General features: G+C 38.4%; 1 protein-coding gene across 4 annotated transcripts in view; it reads left to right on the top strand.

Moving 5' to 3' along the window:
- KIAA1549 (KIAA1549 ortholog) overlaps positions 1-24,395 on the top strand; it is a 154,856-nt gene that overhangs the window by 79,368 nt on the left and 51,093 nt on the right. For all 4 annotated transcript variants that reach the window (XM_067308142.1, XM_067308156.1, XM_067308134.1 and 1 more), the window contains exons 4-8: positions 5,326-5,503; positions 7,236-7,366; positions 8,647-8,830; positions 16,279-16,338; positions 19,038-19,183. In XM_067308142.1, the coding sequence (XP_067164243.1) occupies positions 5,326-5,503; positions 7,236-7,366; positions 8,647-8,830; positions 16,279-16,338; positions 19,038-19,183 (699 nt within the window). The remainder of the gene's footprint in view (positions 1-5,325; positions 5,504-7,235; positions 7,367-8,646; positions 8,831-16,278; positions 16,339-19,037; positions 19,184-24,395) is intronic.

The following is a 24,395-nucleotide window of genomic DNA, read 5'->3' as shown; positions in this document are numbered from 1 at the left end:
GCTGTTTGAATGTTGAACGTGACTTGAGTACCTCCATGCACAGCCTCCCATACCATGGGGGTGGTGGTGGTGCCTTTAACTTCCACTTGTTGGTCTGTGCAGGGGAATGGTCTTTTGACAACTCCTGCAACAGTCACTGCCTGTAATAATTAAACAAGTGTTTAACTGTTCCGTTGTAATGACATAGGGCGACTGCTCTTGTTTTAGAATTTACCTCTCTGCTACTCAGTCAAGATAAGAGTTTTATGAATTTCTGCCAACCTTCAGCCACAGTGTTTAGCCCTTTTCCCTCAAGCAGTAGAAATTTGTACCTCTGACTCTGGATTGTGATTGCTGTTGACACTAGGCAGGCTTTGTTGATAGGATCAGACTACTGCTCTTGATGTGTCTGGCTGGCTATCTACACTTTTGCTGTACTCTTTGAGTGATTTCCACCCCTTCAAAATAGTGGATAGTTCAAAGAATCACACTTTGGTATTGGTTTCTTATCTTTATATATAAATTTTGTTTATACATTTTAGGATAAATACTTTTTCAGTGAATCAGAAGAGCAAACAAGGTAAAAGTGAATTAGCCCCTTTTACTCACTTCAGACAAAAATAACTGAGACGCTGGATTCCAGGATTAGTGGAAAAGTAGGAGGAATTCTTCCTTATTCAACAGTCCGTAGTCAATTATTGGAACCCCCCACATTACTCTTATTCCTCCTCTTCTGTGCAGTGTTATTTTACGAGCTGCCACTGTAGGTTATGTTTACTGTAGGTCCCTTTATCAATACCTGCCCATAAGCTTTTTTTTTTTTTTTGAATAAAAAATATTTATCTTCTGGATTGCGAGTTACATCTTCAGATTGTTCAGACTGACATAGTCAAGTTGAAGTCAGAAGTTTATGGTGGTGAAACTGCACTGATTATCAATGGACTTATAAAATATATTCATCAATAATATGGAAGTGCTTACTGTGTTAGTAATAGCAGCAGTAAGACAAAATATATTGCTAAATTTTTGGAGGTTGAATGGAGCAAACATTTGATGTCTTTCTTTATATATTTTCCCTCTAAATTCCTTCCTTTCATGTCCACTATTGTCTTGCAAAGCTCTCGATAGGATATATCAGCCCTAAGGCTGCTCGTATGCAACCGCTTTTATAAATAATGGAGTTAATCCAGGTACATTCTTTGCAAATTCTTTTTTTATCAAAAGGAGAAAACATCTCCATGGAAGCAGTTATGCTTATTTAATGGTAGAATGCTGCTATCATACATGTTCTCTCCTAGCGATGCCTTTGGGTTTTTTTTTGTTTTTTGGGGGGGGGGTTTGCACTAAAAATCACTAGCAAATGTCTTCATCTCTAACAACGAAGTGCAAGCAAAATGTATTTTAAATAAAGAACTGTCTATAATATTGGCATGTTTAATGGCAAGGTAATGCAACTTTTTAAAGAGAATTCTTCTATATTGCTAAACTTAAGTAAGCAGACCTGACTTTTGTTAGTCAAGAATACAGAGGACCTGAGGAGTGAACATTGCGAGTTATGGTAAAGTAGTGCACTTCTTTAAGCTACTTTTTTTACTGTCTCCTGTTACAGCTCACACATAATGTTTCCTTGCAGGGATGTAATGCACAGTAAATCAGGAGACGGTCTTGTTAAATTTAACTTGGTAGTAATGTAGACTTTGAAAATACAATCCATGGCAACAGAGGATGTAACTATTACGCGTTTTAAATGCAGACCAAGTTTTACACTGAAATGAGAATTAAAAATGTCCCCCCCCCAACTTTTTCAGTTGAAACTTGGGTCTTTGATTCTTCATTGTTTCAAACATTAACTGCTGAAGTGGGGGGGGGGAGGGAAAAAGAGGGGCAGACTTGAATCCTATTTAATAAAAAACTTTTGTCATTTTTTTCTAGCAAGATTCCTTGCAGCAAACTGAGAATGACCTGAAATTTTAGTGTTCTCTTTCCAGTTGGTCTCACTGTACTGCATCTGCAGAAGAATAAGGCCCTACTATTTGAACAAGTGCAATTTTTGTCAACCTTCCATAGTGTAAACCTTATGACACTTGTGTAAGATCTGTTATACAAAGTTCTGTTGACTTAGCTTTGTCGCCCTGGGGTGTGAAAAAGAAATAGTGTTGGCAGTGCTCTGCTGGCAGGAGGACCCCTGATGCCAGGAAGCTCATGCCAAAAGAAAAAAGCTTTTTGTCAGCCTCATTTGCAGTTTGATGTTTTATCTTGAAGTATAATGGATACCTCAGTGTATACACTCAGAAGTATGCACTTCATTGCTATGTTTAATTATGGCTTTTAGACCTGTCCTTAGCCTGTTAATGATTATAATCCAAAGATTGTAAACATCTGCCTTAAAAGTGAGGCAAGTTAAGGCAGTTAAAGCAAGTCAGGCAGTTAAATACTTTTTTCAAAGATGCTACCATGTGTACTTGCACTGCCTTCTGTAATACTTGTGTGTGTAAAAATGGTGTGAGAATGTTCTCTTAGGATCCTAAAGTGTATAGAAGCAAAATCTTTGCTTCATTTTTAAGACCAGTCAACCTTTGTAGCACATCTTTAGGAAATTAAACGCTCTCTGCAGATTCATTACAGAATGCTTAATAAGGTGGGGGTGAGGAAATCCATTATTTATGCTTTCTGTCAGATGTTTACACAGCATAATACAGTGGTATGTAGAAATAAAAGCATTGGAATGCACCAAGGGTGCATCTAATCCAGTATATTTCATCTGACAGTAATCACATGCAAGTGCATAAGGAAAAGCATAGGGGACAGAGTAAGCATACAATGATGTTTTCCCCAAATACTCTTCCAGCCTCTAGTAAATTTTGGCTCAAAAACTTTCTATTCTAGAAGCAGTCTCTCTGTCAGGGTAGCTTTGAATGAGATAGGTTGTGCCCTGGAAACAGCAGAGTTAGATTAGCTGTTTCCCTTTGGAGAAGGCATAGCTTAACTTGAGATGGTATAATGGCTTTCCACTCTACTGAAGGTTTCTGCATCTGCTGTGGGAATGGCTCAGAAGTGCATGGGGCATTTGAGCGCTTCTGCAGCTTTATAGCCCAACGTATTAAAATAGGAAATTTGTTCTTGTTTACTTCAATAGGTGGGACTCTGCATTGTCGTGGTTCAGCAGCTGGTTTGCCAACATCTAACTGCCCTGGTAGCAGAGATGAAACCTCCAAGAGAGGGTTGAATGGACAGCTGGGTTTGTGAACCACTAGAGCTGTGCCAAGAGAAGCTATTCTCATTCAGGCATCAAGAGTCATGAGCTATACTTGTCTATCCTAGATAACTTTCCACATTTCTCTGTGAATTAACTTGTAGAGAGCAGCATGCTAGCATGGCTATATTATTTCTGGCATCTGAATTAGGTTATTCAGAGCTCATTCTAGACAGCCCTGCAACATCTCAAGCAGAAATAGCTATTGCTTTGAGCCAGTAGTGGTTGTAATCTACCTATCTCATATTCACACTTAAAATATTTAAAATATCCATTCTCCTGGAGTTACTATCCCCTTTCTGCTACAGTGAATCGCAAAAAGGAAACTTGAATATTAGCTGTTGAGGCTAAAAAGCCAATGTAAAATTTGAGGGAAGTGTTGGGGGTAGACTGCTTTCATTGCATCTGTGATGCACTGCAGTATAGGTCAGAGATGTAGACAGCTGAGTTACATATCAGAGGCTTGCTTTCTTGTCTGAAATGCCAAACTGTAGTACATGAATGCATACTGGCTTCACTGGGCCTCTCTTCCTCTGCATATACTGTTTTAGAAAGCACCAGCAAATTGTGGCTGAGATTTGTAATTCTAATTTGTCTTTTTCTTGCCTTTTAAGCAGTCTCTTTTGCAAGTAATGGACAACTTTCCTTTGGCATGTCTTACCTGTTATATGCTGTTTCCATTTGACAAACTGAAGCTACAGAAATCATTTCATCCTGAGATAAAAGGATAAAATTTCAGGCAAGAGGAACTGAAAAAAGCTGTGCATATTATTCATATCAAACAACTTGGAGTGCTATGCATCTAAATCCATTTAAAATAAAAGGTGGATGCTGCATGTTTTTGTGGACAAAGAAGAAGGAATAATGAGAAACAAGGAGAATTGTTTGGTTGTTTTTTCTTTCTGCTACTTGGTTTCTTTCAGTGAAGATGTTCTTTTTAAAAATGCATCATGTTTTTTAGAGGACAGCAAAGGGCTGCTTGTGGTCTCATCTAAACAGCAATTGCCAATATTTTACACTGCTGCAGAAATGCCAGTAAGGAACATGTGGGTCATGATTTAAGTAGCACTGTGCTTTTCCATAAGGCTGATCCTGAAGTTGAGGATATCTAACATATTCCTTCATTAGAGCAAAGCTTAGAAGGTGCTATTGTCTTTTTGTCTAAGAGGTGCAGATTTATTAGAACCTCTGTGACTTTGGTCTAGATTGATTATTTGTTAGGTCGCCATGTTGGACATCTCAAAGTGTTGTAGTGTGACTGCTTGGGCAGATGGAGCAAACTAGGAGAGCTTAAAAAAAAAAAAAAGCTGGGGAAATGGGTGATATTGGGAGACCCTCACAGGGAGAGAAGACACTGCAATATGTTTAAATAAATAAAAGCCTTCACTTTGTTTTTATTTAGGTGACCGAATAATGGCGTATAAAAGTGTCTTCATGAAACCTAGGTTTATATTTAACTTTCAATTTTATTTCTTTTACACAATGACTAAAGCTCTTCAGGATTTCTAAGATTGCTCAAAGTCAGGAGATAGATGAATTGGAAGAAGAAAATTGTAATTGCAGTTGCAGTAACTGTGCTATAATAAGCAAATGGGGAGAAGTGTTTTCCAGAAGAAAAAGTGTGCTTGTGTGTTAAAATTATGCACATAAAACGCAGGCTACCTGTATTTTCCTTCTTGCATATCATGTGTGCATATTATGGGATGTATGTGCTATGCAGTATGTTTGAAATGCAGAGGCTATGGAAGTGATTCAGTGAGCAGCCAGAAATTTGTGTGGGAACTTTTATGCAGTCAGGGGAATACAGACTAGGTGGAGTGGTACTCATACTAGGCTACGATATGTTAACTAATGGTGTGTTGAGATCGGTGTGTTGTACTGAAGAGATTTTGGTAGGTGAGCTTTGCACATGAAGGATACCATTCTGGCACACTGGAGTAGAGACTACCAGACATGGCTTCTACTATCTCTTTGTAAAATAGTTTGCATTTGCCTACCTCTTGAAGATGTTGCTTTGAAGTGAGTGGGAGTCTGTAGGTCTAAAGTGTTTGCCAAATTTCATGTTGAAGATACTTTCTTTTTCTTTTTTGTAGGTTTATAAAATATCCCCCAAATTTGCTTTCTTGGTGACATCAGGTCCTTTTGTTTACACGGCAGTGGCTGTCATAAATGTGCTTATGAACAGCAGTCTTCTTCGTGGTCAGGCCCCCCTGATCCTCTCACTGCATCCTTCTTTCCCTGTGCCGGATAATAGATTCCAGGTTCAGACAGGTGAGTTGTTCCTAACACTAAGAGGAGGAGATGCAACTTCCTACTGGTTCGCACTTCTTTACTTGTGGATGGTCTTGTGATTAATAAGTATGCAAGCTCAAGTGAAAAACCTTGCATTCTACTGCTGTGAGTCGTTTCATGCCTATTAATAAAATAGTTGTTGAATCTGTGGTTGAGAAAGATTATACATTCTAAACAGTTAACTCTGTAATTTCACTAGTTCCAGGAATTTTTCTGGAGAAGTGTTATCCTTTTCTTGCTATTTTAATTGATATTTCACTACTGGAGTGAGTGAAGGGAGTTCACATTCTTTGTCCTGCTTTAAGCGGTAGCTGTGCTCTTATGTTGCAAAATGTGCTTATTTTTAGTAGTTCCTTGCCTGTCAATGCCCTGTTCTGCACCTTTTGTAGCATTTTGGAAAAGGTGAGAAGAAGAGAAAAACTTTTGTGTGTGAAACGTTTTGTCATAAAATCACAATGCAGCCACTTTTTAATGGGTGCCTCAAGTTTCAAATTATCTTTACCTTAAACGCTACTTTTTCAAATTCTTCTAATGTGGGAGAATTGGTGAGCAAGAGGATTGCCCATGTAGGATTCAGCTTTCCATGGCTGCTCTATGACAGTAGTTAATGTAAAGTCCATGATTATTAATAATCTGAAGTAAGATATTAACCCAGAAATAGTTTTTGAGAGTCAGTGGTATTATTTGAAATCTTCTTCAGCCAGTATTTGCATCACAAAAATACTAACCTGGCTGGGTGACTTTGAATAATCAGGTAGTGACAGGGATTGAGTAAATGGAGAGTACCTGAGCAGAGATTGCATGAATTTCCAACATAGGTGCTTTTATTCATGTATGCTTCATGTGCTGTTTCTGCTCTGTTAACATCTGTACTGTAAGACCTAATTTCTTTGTGCTGGCATGATGTCTTTCTCCACTGCTTAACATGGTTATAGAGATAGACCGCAGATGCATTTCCTGGTCTTGATACTTGTATAACCCTGATACTAGCCTCTGTAACCTAATAATGGCATTCATTTACTTAAGAACATATTATCAGGAAATCTGCAGATGTGCATGTAGTTACAAGGATGTGTGCCCACTCACATGTGTGCTCTCTTTTCTCTCTCTTTCACTCCCTTTTTTTCTCTCTCTCACTCACATGTGTGCACACCCATGCATGTACAAGTGAGTGAGAAAGATTTTAAAGTGTATCTGTATAGTTTTAAAAGTATGCTTGCTAATGAGGTATTTTAAAGTGTTAAACTGATATTAATGTGTATTAATGGACCAAGTATGCAGTCTTTTAGCCAGGTTAAGTATTAAATTTCAGTCTATGAAGAATTTTGTTGTTGTTTTTCAGATTTTCGTTGAACTGTTGGGTACTGTGGATTTCAGTGTGGCTGTTTCAGTGTTCAAGTCCTATAAAACTAGCCAGCTTGTGTGTAGCAAAGATCTTTCAGTATGCTAGAGGAAATAGTGGATATTTTGTCTGTAGAGTCTTTTTGTAATCTAATTACTGCTGCAACAGATATTAATGACTAGAGAAGTTACTGTATCAGTACAAAACGCATTTCTTTCAACAGTTTTAGCGAGGTTTTCATGGAGTATGTCCTGAATTCCATGAAAAGGTGACAGCCCTGTGGAGTAAGGATTCTCTTGCTTATTCTGTTCTCTTTCTCTCTCATGGAAGTGCTTGTCTGTAGGAATAACATATACCCTTTGCCTTCAGTGCTTCAGTTTGTGCCTCGAAATGTGGACGTTGGGTTCTGCAACTTTAGCCAGCGCATTGAGAAAGGACTGACAATGGCATTCATGGAGGCGAGCAAACATCGCCAGGACTTCTACAACTTCACTGTGCAGGTGACAGTATTAATGTGTTTTTCATCTGTCCCTTTTTCTCCTCACCTTCAGTTGTCTTGTGTTTCACCCAACCAGTAATACTGAGGTAAGTGTTCACTGCTACCACTTGCTTTCTAGATCATGCAGAACTGTGGTGCTTTGTCATAAAGTCTGGATTTTTTTCCAGCAAAGTAATTTGGCACCACACATCCCTCTGGTTTCAAGCTTTCTGAGAAGATGATCCAAGATGATGAAAATTTGTATCAAGAATCATTCATGAATATACTAGGAGTATAAATATGTTCATACTTTTTCACATAAAGGCTGCCCAGCCCTTGTCAAAATCATTCCTATTAGATCTTGCCATTGCAAAATAGAACGAGGCTAGTATGTTTTTGTTTGAAGATGCCAGTCTGATATAATTGCTGCTTAGGGGTTCTTGTTCAGGAATATAGAACTCTGCCATCATGTGAGTAAACATGGTAGTTGTTTACGAGGTCTAGAGATACTTATAGTAGTATATGATGTCTGTGACATCCAATTTTTTTGTAATAACAAAATTAGTAAAAATTGTATTGTGTTGTTTAACTAGCACCTTAAATGCCTGTTTACGGTACCCTAAAAATAAAATCATAGAAGAAAATAAAACATAAGCTTTATAGTACATACAGTTGAAAGTGCATAGAGATGTGCTTGGAACAGTGCATTCGAATGACAAAATATACATGGATAAAATGAAGACAGATCATGCAAAACAGTTTTTTGAACTATCAACTTAGCAAACCTGTATTTTAAATACTTCCTTCCTGTCTGGAAGAGGTTTGTCTATATGGACATAGTTGCTGTGTACATTGGTGCCAAAATGAGGCTTCTGACCATTGTTAGGTTCGGGGAGTGTGCGGTGCAGTAGGTTTTCACCAAGAGAACAGCTGTTTACATGCTATCTCTTTATCATGGTCTCTTCCTGTCTGTTCCATGAAGATTGATATCGACCTAAACTTTCTTTATTGGTAGATGTATTTTGCTGACCATCGTCTTAGGCATTATTTTCCATCATTTTCTGAACAGTAGCTTTCATATCATCATGGATTATAACTGACCTTAAAGGTAACTCTCAGAAGAGGAATGCACATGTAACTTTGCCTCTTCTATGACTTAGCAGGCTGAACTGATCTGGAATTGATGTTCCTCTGTTCTGATGTAAAGTCCCATTTTACATTAGGAAGAAAATTTCTGTGAAGAAAGGAATGGAAATGACAATGATTTGATTTTGCTAACCTTGCTCCAATCTTGTTTTTCAGATACTGAATATAACTCTGAGTAGGGCTGGGGTAGCATTTCGACAGGGCCCTGTGAGCATTGTTTTTGCCATCCGAGATAGATATGGTTTTCTAAATGGGTCTGACGTCAGTGAGCAGCTAAGAAACTTGTCTGTGGTGGAATTCAGCTTCTATCTCGGCTTTCCTGTGCAGCAGATTGCTGAACGTGAGTACTTGCTGTTACCAGGACTGAAAAATACTATTTTTATTTTTTTTCCTGTATAATTTTAAAGTGATTCTGCACATAAGTTACAATGTAGCTTCAAATATCTCATTTGTGTCAGGAACTTTGCAGAGCAAATCTATATCTCTCTTTGCTCGCATAGTGTGTACCAGTGTCATAATAACTTATTACTTTTGCCAGCATCCTTTCTTTCTGCACTGGTCAAGTTGTGCCTAACCTGGCTTCATTTTTACTGGTCTTGCTTTAGATATTGAAAAGAAAAGAAAAGAAATAAAAAGTCACTCTAGTCATTACTGCTGTGAAGTGTGATCCTAGGTTTGTCTTTGGTTATGTCCACACGGGCGTTTTCTGCTTCTCAGCAAGATTTACTGCCTTGGGTTCTGTGCCATGCTTAACTGTGGCTTTGTGACTTCTAGTAAGCCTGGGACACTGCAACTTAAGCTTATATTTGCCTTCATACAGTCTGTCTTTGTTATCTGTTAGTAGCAGTTCTTTTTTAAGTAGTCCGTTATCTTTTAAGATATCCCCAGCATATCTCTCCACTTATGTCCTACATCCATTGCATGTCACTTTTTCCAGTCCATGGCCATCCTAAACTTAGATTAATGGGGAATGGTTGCATAGCAGAGTTTGCTTGACACTCAGTTTTTATGACTTAAGTTTGGTTAGATATTTCAGATGACCTCTGGCTCATAAAAAGGCTAAATTTCCAAGTTCAATACTTATCCTTTCGCACTGATGGACTATTGCATGACCAAAATGACTAGTGAACATAAGAAAGATTGTGAGAGTACAGTACTGCCTTTTCTGGTGGCAGGCATTAATGTAATTGGGTCCATTAATTCCCAGTTTATCCTACCTCATTGTGCATTCCAGTGCAGGTTTTTAATTATCTGAGTTATTTTTTGAGGGCCTGACACAAAGATATTCTCTACACGGTCAAGTGTCTAGTGGAAATTTCAGGCCTAATGGCAGCTGCTGTTCATTTTCTACTGTATGTCAACGAAGACATGATAAACAGAGTAATTGCCATGAAAAGCAGTTGTTTTCTATAGCAACTTTAAATCTGTGTAAGATGATGGCTCAGGATGCTGTAACCATAGTAGTGGAAACGTACTTTTTTTCTTTTTGCAGCTTTTTTGTTTTCACTTTTAGGGATTTTGATCCCTCTGCTCCCACAATCCACAGAAAAAGTGTGGCAGGCTGTTGTATTGTCCTTTTCATTTCCTTTAAACAATTTGGCTCTCGTTTGGTCTCACGTAAACTATACCTGTTCGGTGGTAGCTGTGTTTAATTGAGCTAGGACCAAAATCCTTGGCATATTATGATTTGCCACCAAGGGAAAAATCAGAACCCTTGTCCACAGGTAACTAACATTTCTTTTGTTCCTTGTGAGGCCACAGAGCTTCTCAGATTGTGGATCATCTTCTTTATCTTTCACTGAATTAAAGTTGAATATTGCTGTTGCCTCGATTGCTTGAAAGACATTTCTCTTCATTCTGCATGGTATCTTTTGCACCTTTGCCCTAGAGCTTATTATTTTTAGTCTTTTGGGTATTGTTTTTAGTCTCTTGTTTTCTTCTGAACTTTACACACATTTGGTCCTATAGTTTTTAGTTTTGTCCACATACTCTAGAGTGTGATTTGTAGTGAATTTGCAGGTTGCTCCTTGCTGAGAATCCATCTTCTAGATTGTGCTGTGTTGCTACAGTGCAATTAAATGAGAACAGAATTTCAACCAAAGCCGATATATCCTGAAAGGCAGGCTGGTGGTAGGGAAAAACATTCCTAATAAGCATGCATTTGCACTGTTCTCCTTTTATTCTTTTCCTAATGATACTTAAGGAATCTAAAGGTAACTTTTTTTTTTTTTTTTTTTTTTTTTTAAAAGCTCTCAGAGCAGGAACTGTGCCTGTGTTATGTGCATGCCTATAGTTCCCAACCAGTGGGGCTGAATCCTGGTTGATGCCAGGAGAGCTGTATGGTAGCTCACGAGTTAATGAGAAAATTGTAAAGTAGAATGAGTGATAAGGCCAAACAGTACCCACGGAAAATGGTCCCAATGGAATTTCTCCTTTTGCTAGACTACTGTGAGGATTTGCAAAAAACTCATGTAGATGTTGGCTGCTGTTCCCTGGCAAATTTAGCTTCTGTATGTACCACAGCATATCCAAGCATGTGGATGAGATATTTCTTTAATTTTGTTTCTGAAGCTTCAGGAATTGTTTGTTCATTCAGATTTGCAATCCTTAACAAATATGCCAGCAGTGTTCTAATATCATTCTTGCAAATTCCAGCCTAGACATCTAGACTGTGCTTATCGTCAAATACTAAATTAATCTCCCTTCCCTCCAATCTACCAACAAATCTCCCAAACACCTCTAAACCTCAAATCCTCAAACAAACCTTTAGTGTAGGAAGGCAGACTTACTCGTCAATGGTGATTAAGTCTTTATGATAAATGCTTTGTCCCAGACTCCTTTCTGGAGCTTTTGATAAATGCTGTTGTTTTGGGTTAATTTGTGCTGTAAGCTTCTGATCTACATTTCCATTAGGAAGGATGATGACAACCAACCAATCAAAATATATGCACCCTTGCATTCGAAGACCTGGCCTAACTACTGACGTGGTATATTGAATGAATACTGCCAACAGAGCATAGCATTTACCTCAAAGATCTTTGTCAGAGTTTGACGTTGTTGGTGTCTCTTAGTTTGCTTAATGGTCAAATTTTGAAGAGCCTTCAAATTTGTCTGGACTAAATTTTCAATACATATAATTTTGAATTAATAAAAATGAAATAAAATGAAATACATTTAGTAAATTAAAATGAAATAAATGAAATTTCAATTTATTGAGACAAGTAAATACACTAAAATGAATTATTTTTTTTAGGAAAGATGAGATCTGCCTGAAGTCCATGATGTATAAAAACTGAGGATTTGGTGGATATGGTACCCTAACTCAAGGAGTATCTTGTCAGTATTTGACTTGCATATTATTTGAGCAACCCATTTGCTGTGGAGTTAGTTAACTGCAGGACAACTCATTTTGATTTGAACTTTTCTGTTGCAGTCTCTGTAGTGCTTCAAGGTGTTTATGTTCACTGTTTTGGAATACCAGACATGGTGCCATTTGATAGGTCAACAAAGTGAGAACACAGTTTCTCAGCTTGCTCAGAGCTATGGGTCTGTCTGTCAGCAAGCATGAATATAGTTCATACGTTTTTATAAAACAGGGCAACCTCACTTTTATTTTCAGCTGTTTCTGCACTTTTTGCACTGTCGCTGTGACACAATTTTGATCCAAGAGATTTTAGATCTTTGGTATTCAGACCCAGCAATCATGCCCAAAGGCTCAGCAGCACTGGGCAGATCCTTCATGAGACATCTTAATCAGCAGTCTGTTGAGGATGACCAAGAGCCAGATCCTCAAAGTACTTTGGCAGTGAGATGCCTAAATACTTTTGGCTCCCTAGGCCCTGAACTATCTTCATTCTTACCCTCCCATGGTCTACGGAGCAGTCATATAGTAGGGGAGCTATTGTGAAGATCTTTCTTTGACAGGTAGCTGCTTTGTTCTGTGCAAATTATGAACAACCCTTTTGACATGAAAATTTTCAGGAGTTTTGGAAGGTATGTTGATATGTGAATTTAAAATGTTTTTCCATACTGCCCTATGCCATTTGCTCCTTAGTTATGGGACCCAGCAGCACTTAGCGCTCTTGGTGGTGACCTGATTTTTTGAAGGCTTTCATAAGTTTTATTACAGTTTGCATCTGAAGAAAAAGAACTGATTTGTATTTGAGCTGAGCTGTCAGGGGTTTCACATTGATTCATATTAAGGAAAAGCTACTTGTGTAATACCACTGTAGCTTAGCATTGTTAGGCCAAGTGAAGGGAAACTTTGCCTTTGATATCCTGAATATGAGCTTGTATGTATTTGCTCCCTAGTTTTTGTTCACTTCGCATTGCCTTTCACATGCAGTCCTTTCATTAGGTTTTTTTACATCATTTGTATGTACTGTTTATATTTTTAATGGGGTAGGTTGTCCCTGTGCAGTACATTGTTAACAATTAGGTTTTCTTAGCCAGATTTTTCCCACTCATTTAGAACAAAGGTAATAGGAAAAATTGTCAGTTTGACAGAATGGACTACTCTGTGCAGGAATAGGGCTGTTCTGAGCATGAAAACTTCCAGACTTTGCGTTTGTATGTTGTGTGAAGGTGGGGTTTGGGGCGGGTTGTTTGTTTGTTCATTTTCTTCAGAGTCTTCTAGGTATCTTCAGCAACATACCTGTACTAAAAGGTTCAGTTTACATCTTTCTGCCCACTGATTTTGCCCTGTCCACCTTCCATCTCACATTTTAGATTGTCAACTCATTCGGTTAGATGGTCAGGAACTACATGTCAGCAAGAAGAAACCGCAATCTAAGCACTAGGCACTAGTTCATTAAAAATAATAGGAAGGAATATATTCAGTATCTCTTTATGGCTGGAAGATGTCTCTGAGGACAGCCAAAGGCTAGCTGTGGACTAGATGAGGGATATTGGCCTTTGTGACCTTACCTGCAGTAAATCTTTGTTTTTGTTATGGCTTAAAGTAGAGAGAGTTGCCTTGGGACTTGATGTTTTTTCAGTGCTGTGAGTAGCATCTATTTCAGAAACCTTGGAGATGCTGTGCAAGGTCAATAGGTTAATATAAAATCATATGGTATGGTGCAAAGACTGCAGAAATCATTGGCAATTTTTACTGGAGTGGGTTTTGGATCAGACTCTCAACAGATAAATTGTTTCAGTGTTACCCGCAACCCAATATTTCCATGGAATATTACTTTTCAAGTGATGTTCTCTCATTCAAAAATGTGCATATACTCCATGCTTTCTATTATAGTTCCTCCCAGTGCCGTAAATAAGAATGATCAGTATGGTAACAGTTCTGTCATGCATGGTCCCACATGTCTTCATGTGAGAGGCCAGAGATGTCCTTGTTGGAGCTGCTGCCAAAGGGCATGTTGCCAGAGTAGTATGCTTCAGACTGCTGTTGAAAGAGAGATTTCTGGATCACTAGGTGGCCCTTTGCCATTTCACTCAGTATTGAGTCAATGCCATTATACGGTGTGGCTCTTCAGGAGTGCATATTAGGATCTTTTAATGATGATAGTGTGCACTTTATTAATGCGTCTATAGTCATTAGTAGACCAGCCACAATCTAACTTACAGTTGCATTTTGTCTATCCAATCTTCCCCTCAGAATAACAATCAGTCTATGCTGTTTTTAATCTTTAGATCTTAGGGGGCATTAGGAATCTGGCAAATATGTTGTTCCTGTAGCGCTGAGGCTCCAGCTGAGTTCAGGCTCTGGCCATATGTGCATTGGTGTGACACTGAGTGACCTATGGTGAAAGAATTGGATTTTCTGACTGGTTACCATTGTCTAAATTTCAGAAGCGTCCTTCATTTCATGCGTCCTTTGTCAGGTTTTAGAACCCAGATTTAGCTGCCAGTGATCAGAGCACTTCCTCCTTTTCAGTTTTAAGATTTTCTGCTCGAGACTTGTTATTTTTGTTTCATTAATTCCATGTAAAGTTTAAGTGACTAGTCATCTAGCAATTTGCATGAATTAAATCATTTTCAAGTACTAATTAGAAAAACATGAAGAGCACATTAAGTGTTGAAGCAAAACATTATTTTGGTTTAAATGAAGAAAAAAAAACCCAACTGTTAGCAGTTCAAAGTTGTATTGCCATTGGAAAGTTTTTGATTTTCTTATCTTGCTCTTCCCAAGCTTTGGAAACCATAGATGCAGTTTAGTTTATGCTTTTGTGGTTCAGGTTGTATTTCTAAATTGAAGTATACAATTGTATGAGCAGAGCAAATACACTCCAGTTTTTAAGCTACGCTCAGAAGAACCATGCGGCAGCATACCAAAAATAAATGTGTTAAAATAAGTGGACAGTGGGGTGGGTTTTTTGTGTCTGAGTCTTAGAAGTTTGATGCATCCTGGTCAGAGTACAGAGTACTGATGTCTCCTATTCAGAATAAAGACCCATATTTTGATACTCCTCTGAAGAATAAGTCACAATGTGTCTCCCAAGTGGTACTCTTGAAACCAGTGGTGCTATTATTGAAATAAAGGTGGAATAAGACTTCAGAAAATGTCACATTTTATTTTTTTATAGGATTATTTATAAACCTATAAAAATAAAAGGTATAATGTAACTAGTGATTCTTTTGCTCTTGCATTAGCAAAAAATACAAAGGTTTTTAAGGGGCAAAAGATTGGATTTTAGAAAATGAAGCTTGAGTGGATACACTGACAGAGGTCAGCTACTCTACAAATCATGTCATAATTAAATTAGAAAACTAATAATTTTCTGTTTCTCTGAAACAAGTAATAGTGCCATACATACTAGTTCTAGAACTGAAAACATGGTATCTTCATTTTAAATACTGATCCGGCATGGACCAAATCATTTTAATTATGTGCCTCATTCTTTCTATTCATAGAATGGATTAAAAATTAACCTTTGTAAAATGCTTAGCAAACTGCAGCTGGATTATCAAATATTTTGAGAAAATTATGACTGTTCCTTTTTCTTTCTGTTATACTTTTGTTATACTGAAGCTTAAGACATCCCTTGAGTAAACTGTTGGCCCAGCCCCCATCTTCACTTGTTTCCCGACACGTCTTTACTGCACTCCAGTGGAAACCTTGGGAAAAATCTTATTCCTACTGAAGTCAGTAGAAATTAACTTTGTTCACTTCAGTGGGGCAAGGATTTCACTCTGGAGCAAGGCTTTTCAGAAGAATTGTGAAATAAAGAGAACTTATGGCCACTGGTCAAACATAAGTCACAAGATTTGTCCACAGCAATGCTCTTGTACATGTTCATTTTGTGATTTTTATAAAATAATTTAGCAAGGTGCTGTTTTTCAAATAGTACTTCCCCACACCAGCCTAGAACACAAATCAGGTCTGTTTAGTTTTCTGCTTTATACTTAATATTTCCATGTAGTTTCTGCCTCAAAGAAGGTTGTATTCCCATTCTCAGGCACTCTTAAATTGCCCTATCACCCTTTGAGCAAAAGTCTCATCCTGCAATTAGCTCAGTAAGAATCAGAATTTGGACAGTGAGCTTTACTTTTAAGTTTCTAGGAGCAATGACCTCAGTATAGTAGCTTGAAATCTTTGAGGTAATAAATCTGACTGCTTCAGTCAGCTTCTTTGTGTTCAGAGATGAACTGGGGAGTGTATGTTCAGAGCACTGGCCTTACTGTTGGGTCTGCACAGCCTCAGGAGTTGTAATACATCTGTGTAAATAAGATGCTTACTGACAGTATAAATTATGAAGTGGCTTTTTTTTGTGTATGTGTTGTTGAGAATACTGTTCTTACGGATGTTTTTCCTCCATTCTATTTTTCCCCCAGCCTTTCATTATCCTAAGCTTAATGTGTCTCAGTTGATGAAATCTTCCTGGGTGAGAACAGGTACGTACAGTCCATGTGAGTAAATAAGAGTGCAATTATTTTGGTAGTGGGGAAAATAGCCTAGATGAATATTGATAGCTTAGGGGTGCTGCATGTTTACAAGGTAATAATGTGCCTGAGCTGCATAAATTCTAAAACCAAAGGCCTAATGACCTGGAACATCTGGGAAATATAATTCCTGGGTCTGGAATGAACTACTGCAGTTCCTTGATAATGGACACACAATGGCTTTTTGTCTGTAAAGCAGTTCGTTCTTAGTGAGACAACTTATACTCTCAGGCATAAGGAGTCTGTTGCATGTACTGTCAATACCACTTTTTTTTTTTTAAGGATTTTTCATTTTAAGTGAAAATTAAAATTTTCTCTATATATGGCACTTTGTACTAAAACATGCCAGGAATACAAGAGACTAAAAATAGATGCATTCAGAGTAAGTGAGACAGTCTCATCACATTTCATTGATCTCTTCTGATTCATTTGCAGCAGATCACTCCCACCCAAGTCTGCTGGATATTTTACTCTGTAATTCACAGATCTGGTTGAGCTGTCACTTACAGATGCTCATAGGCTGTTGTGTTTGCCTGCAAGCAGTAGCACCTACCTGCTTCTCAAACCCAGAAAGTCTGAATAGTGACCACGCTATGCCTAGCAGCCTTACTGTTAAGGTGCGGATGGCCTCCTAGGTACACTTTGTCTTCCTCCAGTTTTCCCACCCTGAATTCACGGCAATATACACATACTATCGTTTTTCAGATATCCCTGTCTCCTCCCACCAGTGGACCAGTTTACTCTTTAAGTGGGAAACCAAGTGGCTGCCTATTTTCTGAAGTCCACATATTTTTTTAGAGAAAAATAAACAATTTCAGATGATGTTCAAAAAGTGGAACAGAATTACATGTGTGTATCCCACCTCCAATGTCATTCCCCCTTTGAGTTTTATGTTGGCTTTTTTGGTCAGTTCTGCCCATACCCTCTCCCCTTTTCAAACTTAGATCTGCTTTATCCATTCTTGCTGGAAGTTCTCTTAGATCCTGCATTAAAAAAGGTTCTTCCAGCTCAGAAGTCATGCCCTTTCGTATTTTCTAAGCCTCCTGACCATGAGTTTTTTAAAAATCAGTTGCAGCAGCTTGCTCGCTCTTTGCTGCAAGGGAATCTTTTGTAATCCAAATTCTTGCAGACAGCCTGGGAAGAACTAGTACACTTGGGCTTGGTCAGTCCTGTAAACCCGTTCATTTATTGTAAAGGCAAAATCACTCTGTGTTAATACCTTTTTTTCATTATTTGGTAGCTGTTTCTAGGCAGGTGACATGACTCATGACATAGGCAAATGATAGGATTAATGCTCACTAAAATGAGGTTTTTAACATCAGATTACCAAGGTATAAGTCGATGCATATTCTGAAGTATCATGACAATCACAAAACAGTGGGACATGCAGTATTTTCTGTAGCTATGCCTTTTACTTGCAGAATACAGTTCATGCTATTAAGTATAATTCCCTGGTATTGAAATTCAATATGCAGGCAAGAATGGTCTTCAATTTGTTGTATATAATAGCCCTAGGTCACTGTCTATTTATTTTGGTATTTAGTTCTGCGATACTTAGTCTATGATTGAAAGTAGTAGAGAGAGGCTATTGATCTCAGTGTGAAATTATGGAAATGTTGCCTTTTTTCTGATATAGCCAGTGAATTTTTTTAATTTAAAAAGTGTTTTAAATCATTTTTTGATTTAAATTATAATAATTAAAATTATATTATATCTAAACAACTATTTACTAAGCACCAAACTTCAAAAAAATTAAACAAACTTGAAAACATTTACTGAAGAGGCTTTTTTAAAAAAGTAAACCATTTTAGTGGAGAGCTTAAGGAATAAAAGCAGAATTATTTTACTGCAGTCAGTGGTGAGTTGGTTTACTGTCCTTTGAGGCTGTTTAATTAGATTGTTTGAATGACTGTCCCTCCATTCACTCTCCATTTATTTTACTGGCTGCATCCTGTTAGTGAAAGTCCATAGTTTTTGATGTTTCCCATGTGGTGTTCCTCAGGGCTTCCACTCACCGTTAGCTGCCCCAGACACTAGTGCCTAGGGTGGGGAGTGAAGGTGACAGGGCAACTAACCAATTTTTTTGTGCCACGGTTGGCATGCTGTTAATCTTTACCTTCTCTAGGCAAGATACACCCTAACTACATGGCTCCAATTGGTTTCCCCCATGTGGTGCTGCTGCTGCTCTCCTCCCATTTTTTCTGAGCGCTTGCCCTGCCCATCTCTAATTCTGCTTGACTTCTGAACATAAAATTATGACTGAAAGTAGTTGCAGCAGATGATTTAACCTGAATTTTCTCTTTTGGTTGTTTATGAGTAATTCATTAAACATTCATATGTTCATGGTTTTTTAGGCCTGGAATTGTTTCTTCGGTGTTCTGGGTCTGTCTAGACTGGATGAGATTCCAGAAATGCCCTCCCCCCTTTTTTTAAATTTACATTTCTTTTAACCTTTTCCCATCCAAAGCCTTACATTCCAGTGTGTAACCTCTGGCTGACCTTGGCAGTATTCCCATATGAATACTGCTGCTCTTGAATTGTCCATAAGATGTCACAGGGTGACTCAAAGCTTATAATTGAAGTTGCAGAAAAGACACTGACAACTCTTACTAATTCATTTGTGTTCTTGGGTTACTTTCTCTGCAATGTAGTTCTCTTGGGTGTCGTCGACCAGCGAATTCAGGAGGAAGTGTTTCAGGCTGAGATGGAGCGGAAACTGGCTCACCTGTTAAACGAGGCTTTGGCCAGAGGGCGGATATGGAGACGAGCCAGTTTTGCAGGCAGCAACATTGTGCAGGTATTAAGAGCTCAAAGTCAGAGGAAGAAATGAAGGAGAATAATTTAATTAAATAAGTTAATAATATCTAGGTTTTCAGTGGAGGAAAGATAACACAAAAGTATATATTTGCATCTGGCTAGTTTAGCTAGTTTATTATGGTTGTGTTCTACACCTAAAATATTATTCTTCTGGTTACCTTGTTATCTTTTAAACTAAAATTAACAAGAGGAAACAACTGAGTATTTAAAGTGACTGCCAGAAATACTGGTGACTTTTTTTTTAAAGCATATTGAAAACTACTTTTGCCAATGTCCTACTTTAAAAACTTGCTAACTTTCTGACTTACTTGAGGTGCCTAGCAAAAGGAGATAGAATGATACTCTGAGTCAAAAAGGTACTCTGCTGGAACAGCCTCTTCACAGCTCTTGAAATGTTTATAGATGATCTGTGGTGTTTTGGTGACAGTGTAGAAATATGAAATAGAATCAAGTGTTGTTTGCAGCAGTAGAATAGTATATTCTACCTCTTAACTGCCTATTTGTCACAGTGCTCCTAGTCACAGGAGTGATTTTCAAATAAGAATGATTAATTGTGTCAAATATTTTACACATGGCAACTTCTGTATATGCTATCTGGATACCAGTGCTTCTTTATAGTTTTGTCATAGGTGGATTTATTGACTTAATGCTCATGAAAATTTAATTTTTAGATTCTCACATACATTCCTCTAGCCGGATCAACAAACTGAAGGCCAAATACTTTTTAATGGATGATCTTTTTTAAAATTACCTTTTGCAGCTAATTCATGATGAGTTTGCTGATCTCACATATGCCCTTCTAGGAGTTCATACCTATTATCTTTATTTAATTTAATCCTGCAGTTTTTGCTACCACTTTTAATTTCCAGATGTTGGGGTTTTCTTATTTTATTTTCCTGTCTCAGAAGCATCTGTCTCAGTAATAGATTTTTTTATTATTATTATTTTTCTTACGTGCAGCTTTGAATTGCTCTAAATAGGTATCTGCTTCGGATCTCATATTCCCAACGCCTCTTATTGCACTTTGTTCTTTCTGCCTCAGTCCTGCCTTTGTATATAAAATAAACAAATAATCCTTATGTTGCTAGCAAAGATGCCAGAGTCTATAAAAAGTGTATGTGCAGATTACTGTTTTACTATTTTAGGCAATAGAGCTTAGGTAGTTCATTGTTTCCATGCACAAAATTCCAAGCAAGTCCTTTCTAGCCTAGGAATAGTATTTCAGAGGGTGAGAATGCAGTATTTTTCTTACAGACTTTGTATTGCTTGTGGGTTGTAAAATGCACTCTGCAGCTCATGTTCCAAGCCTCAGTACTGCTCGCTTATGCCACTTAATTAGTGCAAGAAATCTGGAAACTTCCCTCTTCGGACTGTGGAGGTATGATGGTCAGCACATCATACGTTCCCACATAGCACATCGCTAATCCAGGTGCTCACAGCTAACACTGTTAGAGATGGTCAGCACTCTAGTAAAGGAGGTGGGGAAGAAGGAAGGCTGCAGCATTCACCTTGCAGTGTGTGATCCTGGCTGCTAGGCATCTGTGATGTGTGGTGCTTTCCTGCAGGAGATAGTATGTACTGTCAGGTACCGTAGCTTCTTGTTTGCTTGCTTTTGCAGGCTAGTCAGGGGTGTTGTAGGCTTAAAGGCTATTGGTTTATGGTATCTCAGGTAGCCTTTATTAAGCATAAATGATGCCTATTTTCTGATGCTAAAGCTCCTTTGTGAATTGGTTACTTCTATTCTGTCTCTGAGGCCAACTTCCTAACACCCAGAAAGTGAGCAAACTTCTGTCATCTGTTTTTAAGTCATTTGCTGGTGCTCTCAGAAGACACATGGGGAAGAGGTTCTCTTCTGAGCAGTATTTTGCAGCATTGGTAAAGGTATCTGTGACTTCTTACAATTTAATTAGTATGACTGGATATTTCAGTAAGCCTTCTGTTTCTTCCCTCCCCCGCCTCCAGCTCTCAGAAGCATGTTCTAACCTGTGTCCTCTGCAGGCAGAAGCTACTGCAGTGATGACTGCTGTAGAGAATATACATGCTGAAATGACATTTCTGTAGAAAACAGAACAGGTGGGCTAGGTTTGGGTTGCATTAGGTAGGTAGATAATTAGGAGTAGTTCTGCCTTAATAATCATTTTTTCAGAAAGTAACCATCTTTTCACCTAGATTGTTACCTTGTGTTTTTAAGGGCTCAAACATAAAGCCACCCAACATGTTGCTACCTTTTTCTGTTGCTCAGTCACAGGACTGGCTGGAGCAACTGAGTTACGTATGTGCAGCAGGGCTGTAAACTTAGCCTGTAATTGCTGCAACACTATAGATGAGAACCTAGAGTCTGAGCATGGGGAAGACAGCAGGTTTCGTAGGCAGTGTCTCAACTATGTCAGTATTCCTGTGCTGTAAGAACTGATAATTATGCAGGGCTGTTCTTATGCTGACCTCTTCCAGTCCCAGTGTAACAGATACGTCAGCCTCACGCATAGTACAAAGACGTGTGCTGCTGGAGTGATGGCCCTGTTAGTGATCTCCTGAGTGGAGAAGTACTCCTTTCGAGGGTGCTCCCCTGCCAGTCAAGGATCTAGTCCGTAGTCACTTGCAATAAACCTTTTAGTTTTACTACTGCTAATTCTCTTCTTCATAGCCAAGTTTATAAGTTCTGTTTGAAATACATTATATGTATGCATCTGCTTGTGTCTTCAGGGACAGCCATTTATGTTCTTTCTATGCTTTATATTCAGAATTTCCCTTATATATTTCTTATACACAAGCCAATGATTAGTATAATAACAAGCCACAATGAAGTGACAATAAGAACAGAAGCTTCCAGTAACATCAAAGAGTTTGGTACTTTTATTAGCAGGTCATACATATATCCGCAAAGAACAAGACACACTCATTTCAGTTGTGTTAAGCCCTTGAGTTTTGCCTGAGGTGAAATATATTTATAGTGTATTGAAATTTTTAGTGTACTGTGACATTGCTAACCTCTGTGGAAAATCAAGACTGTGGGTCAGAAGGTGAAGCAATTATTTGTGAATGTTATTGTAGGCATATTAGTTTAGTTTCCTTTTCTCTCCTAGTTTTCTTTACCTTTTTTCTTTTTTTTTTGCTTTTCTTTTCCAAGAAAATAGAGCCGATACTTGTGAATTCTAGATTTCATTTCTAAATGAATGTGTTATGAGCTAAGAATGTTAAAAATTACTCCTTTAAATCTAGACACTTCAAATAAGAGCTTCAGATTACCTAGGGTACCCAAATGGCATGTTTTTCCTCCTCTTGTTCACCTATCTATGCTATTAGCAGGTGGTACTCCATGATTAAAAATGCCTATAATCATCACCTATAAAAAGGCTCTGAAGCCTCACCGCTGGCTGTAATACATAAGGTAGTTCTATTGATTTTTGTATAATATTCATATTAGTGTTTCACAGAGCATGTAATATATATTTTTCATAAGTATCTGCTGCTGTTGCAATTTTAAGCCATGCACTTAATGCAGTTTGTACTGCATCCTGTGCAGACTGGGCCACGTGATGTATTTTGTCAATAGTTTATCACAATACTCCTAATCCTCATCAAATTTTTTGAGAAATTAGGGGGCTTAAATGCAGTTTAAAAATATACCAGCAGCTAATACAAAAATAATTAGTTTTCCTTTATTTCAAATTGCTTGGTCTTTTGAACCTAATAGAAAGCAAGAAGGTGATCCTTCTAAGTGACAAAACCCAATGGTCTGATTTAAGGAAAAGAGCACATTAAATGGCACTGTAGTTATAATGTGCTTGAGAAAATAATAGCTATAGAGGGACATATGACTGAATCAAGTTTTTCATTAAAGCAGAGGTTCATTCGCTTGTTTTTCTACTAATGGCTTGTATGTCTCTCCCAAGTGCATATAATCTGAGCAAAGGCTAGGTCTTTCTGGGAATTTCTAGGTTTTAAAGCACAGCCTTTGGGAACTGGTGCTGCTTGACCTTTTCATTATAGAACTGTTTTGCCCCTCTGAGAGCTGCCCTGTGGAGAGCGCTGCCCCTCCGTTTGCCGCCTGGCACAGGGCTAGAAGGGGTGCCAGAATAGTGCTGGTGGCAGGAGCCTGAGAACCTCTCCAGCCTAGGGAGGACCTTTGCGGAGGCAGGTGCTGAGGGTGGACTTCTGCGGAGTCCCCAGATTTTCAATAGCATTTTGCCTTTTTAGGTTTCCAGTCATCTACTGTCAGGCTGCCCACAGCCTGTTTCTGTCTCTGTTTGGCACAACAGTTTCTCAGCTGGCAAAGCAGAAGTGGTTGGCTGGCTGCGGCAAACCACCAAAGGAAATTCCTTAATGGTGTGCTCTGTATTCTGGTCCTTTCTGCTCATTTACAAGTCTCCCCAGCTCATCACGACAAGGGTCTGCCTTGCAGGATCAGGGCCTGTACGCCAAACTCAGTAAGTATTGGATAAGACAACAACTGTACTGTACAGCCCCAGCCAGAGCACTTAAGGACAAAGCTGGAAGCCTGTAAGCTGCACCAGTATTTCCTGTCTTGACAGATTCATGTAGGAACTTTTTCAAACCTAGGACAAGTTGTGTGATGCTTGTTTCACGTATGTTCCGTGTTGCATTGTCTGCTGAACCATTCAGACCATGGTACAGTTTAATTTAATTGCCTGGATACTAAAATCCTACTTTTAATAAGGTGGAATCTTTTTTGATTATTTCCTGTGGGATGAACATAGTGAAATGGGTAAATAATCCTGGTGGATACAATTTGGAGTTTCTATGTGTGTGTGTTTGCTTGTTTCTAAGTAACCCTGTGCCTGACATTGATTCACACAGGGATTCCTTACTTCTGAATGGGTTGCTGACTGGGAGATGTCACTTGGCTGACTGACACTCTGCAAATGCTTTTTGAGTTCGTCCACCACCTGGATTTTCCCTGCTATAATTTATCAACTAGACTTGGTTACCAAGGCAACTCTGCTCACTGACCTATGATACTCTCTTGAAAACACTTTTTAAATTAAATTTACTGACACCTGAACACAGTTAAGCCTTTGCTCTGTGGAGGTTAAATGCACATCTAATATCAACAGAGATGATGCAATTTATGTACACAGAAGTTGAATGAATTAGTCTTTTTTTAATTTTCTGTCTCCAATGCATTGAAATTCTGACATCTCTTCCCTCCTCTGTGTGCTCCCTCACTGCCA

The sequence above is a fragment of the Apteryx mantelli genome, chromosome 1 (genome assembly GCF_036417845.1).
Source record: "Apteryx mantelli isolate bAptMan1 chromosome 1, bAptMan1.hap1, whole genome shotgun sequence".
NCBI classification, from domain to species: Eukaryota; Metazoa; Chordata; class Aves; order Apterygiformes; family Apterygidae; genus Apteryx; species Apteryx mantelli.
The sequence above is the reverse complement of the archived record's forward strand: the minus strand, read 5'-3'. Positions and strand labels throughout refer to the sequence as shown.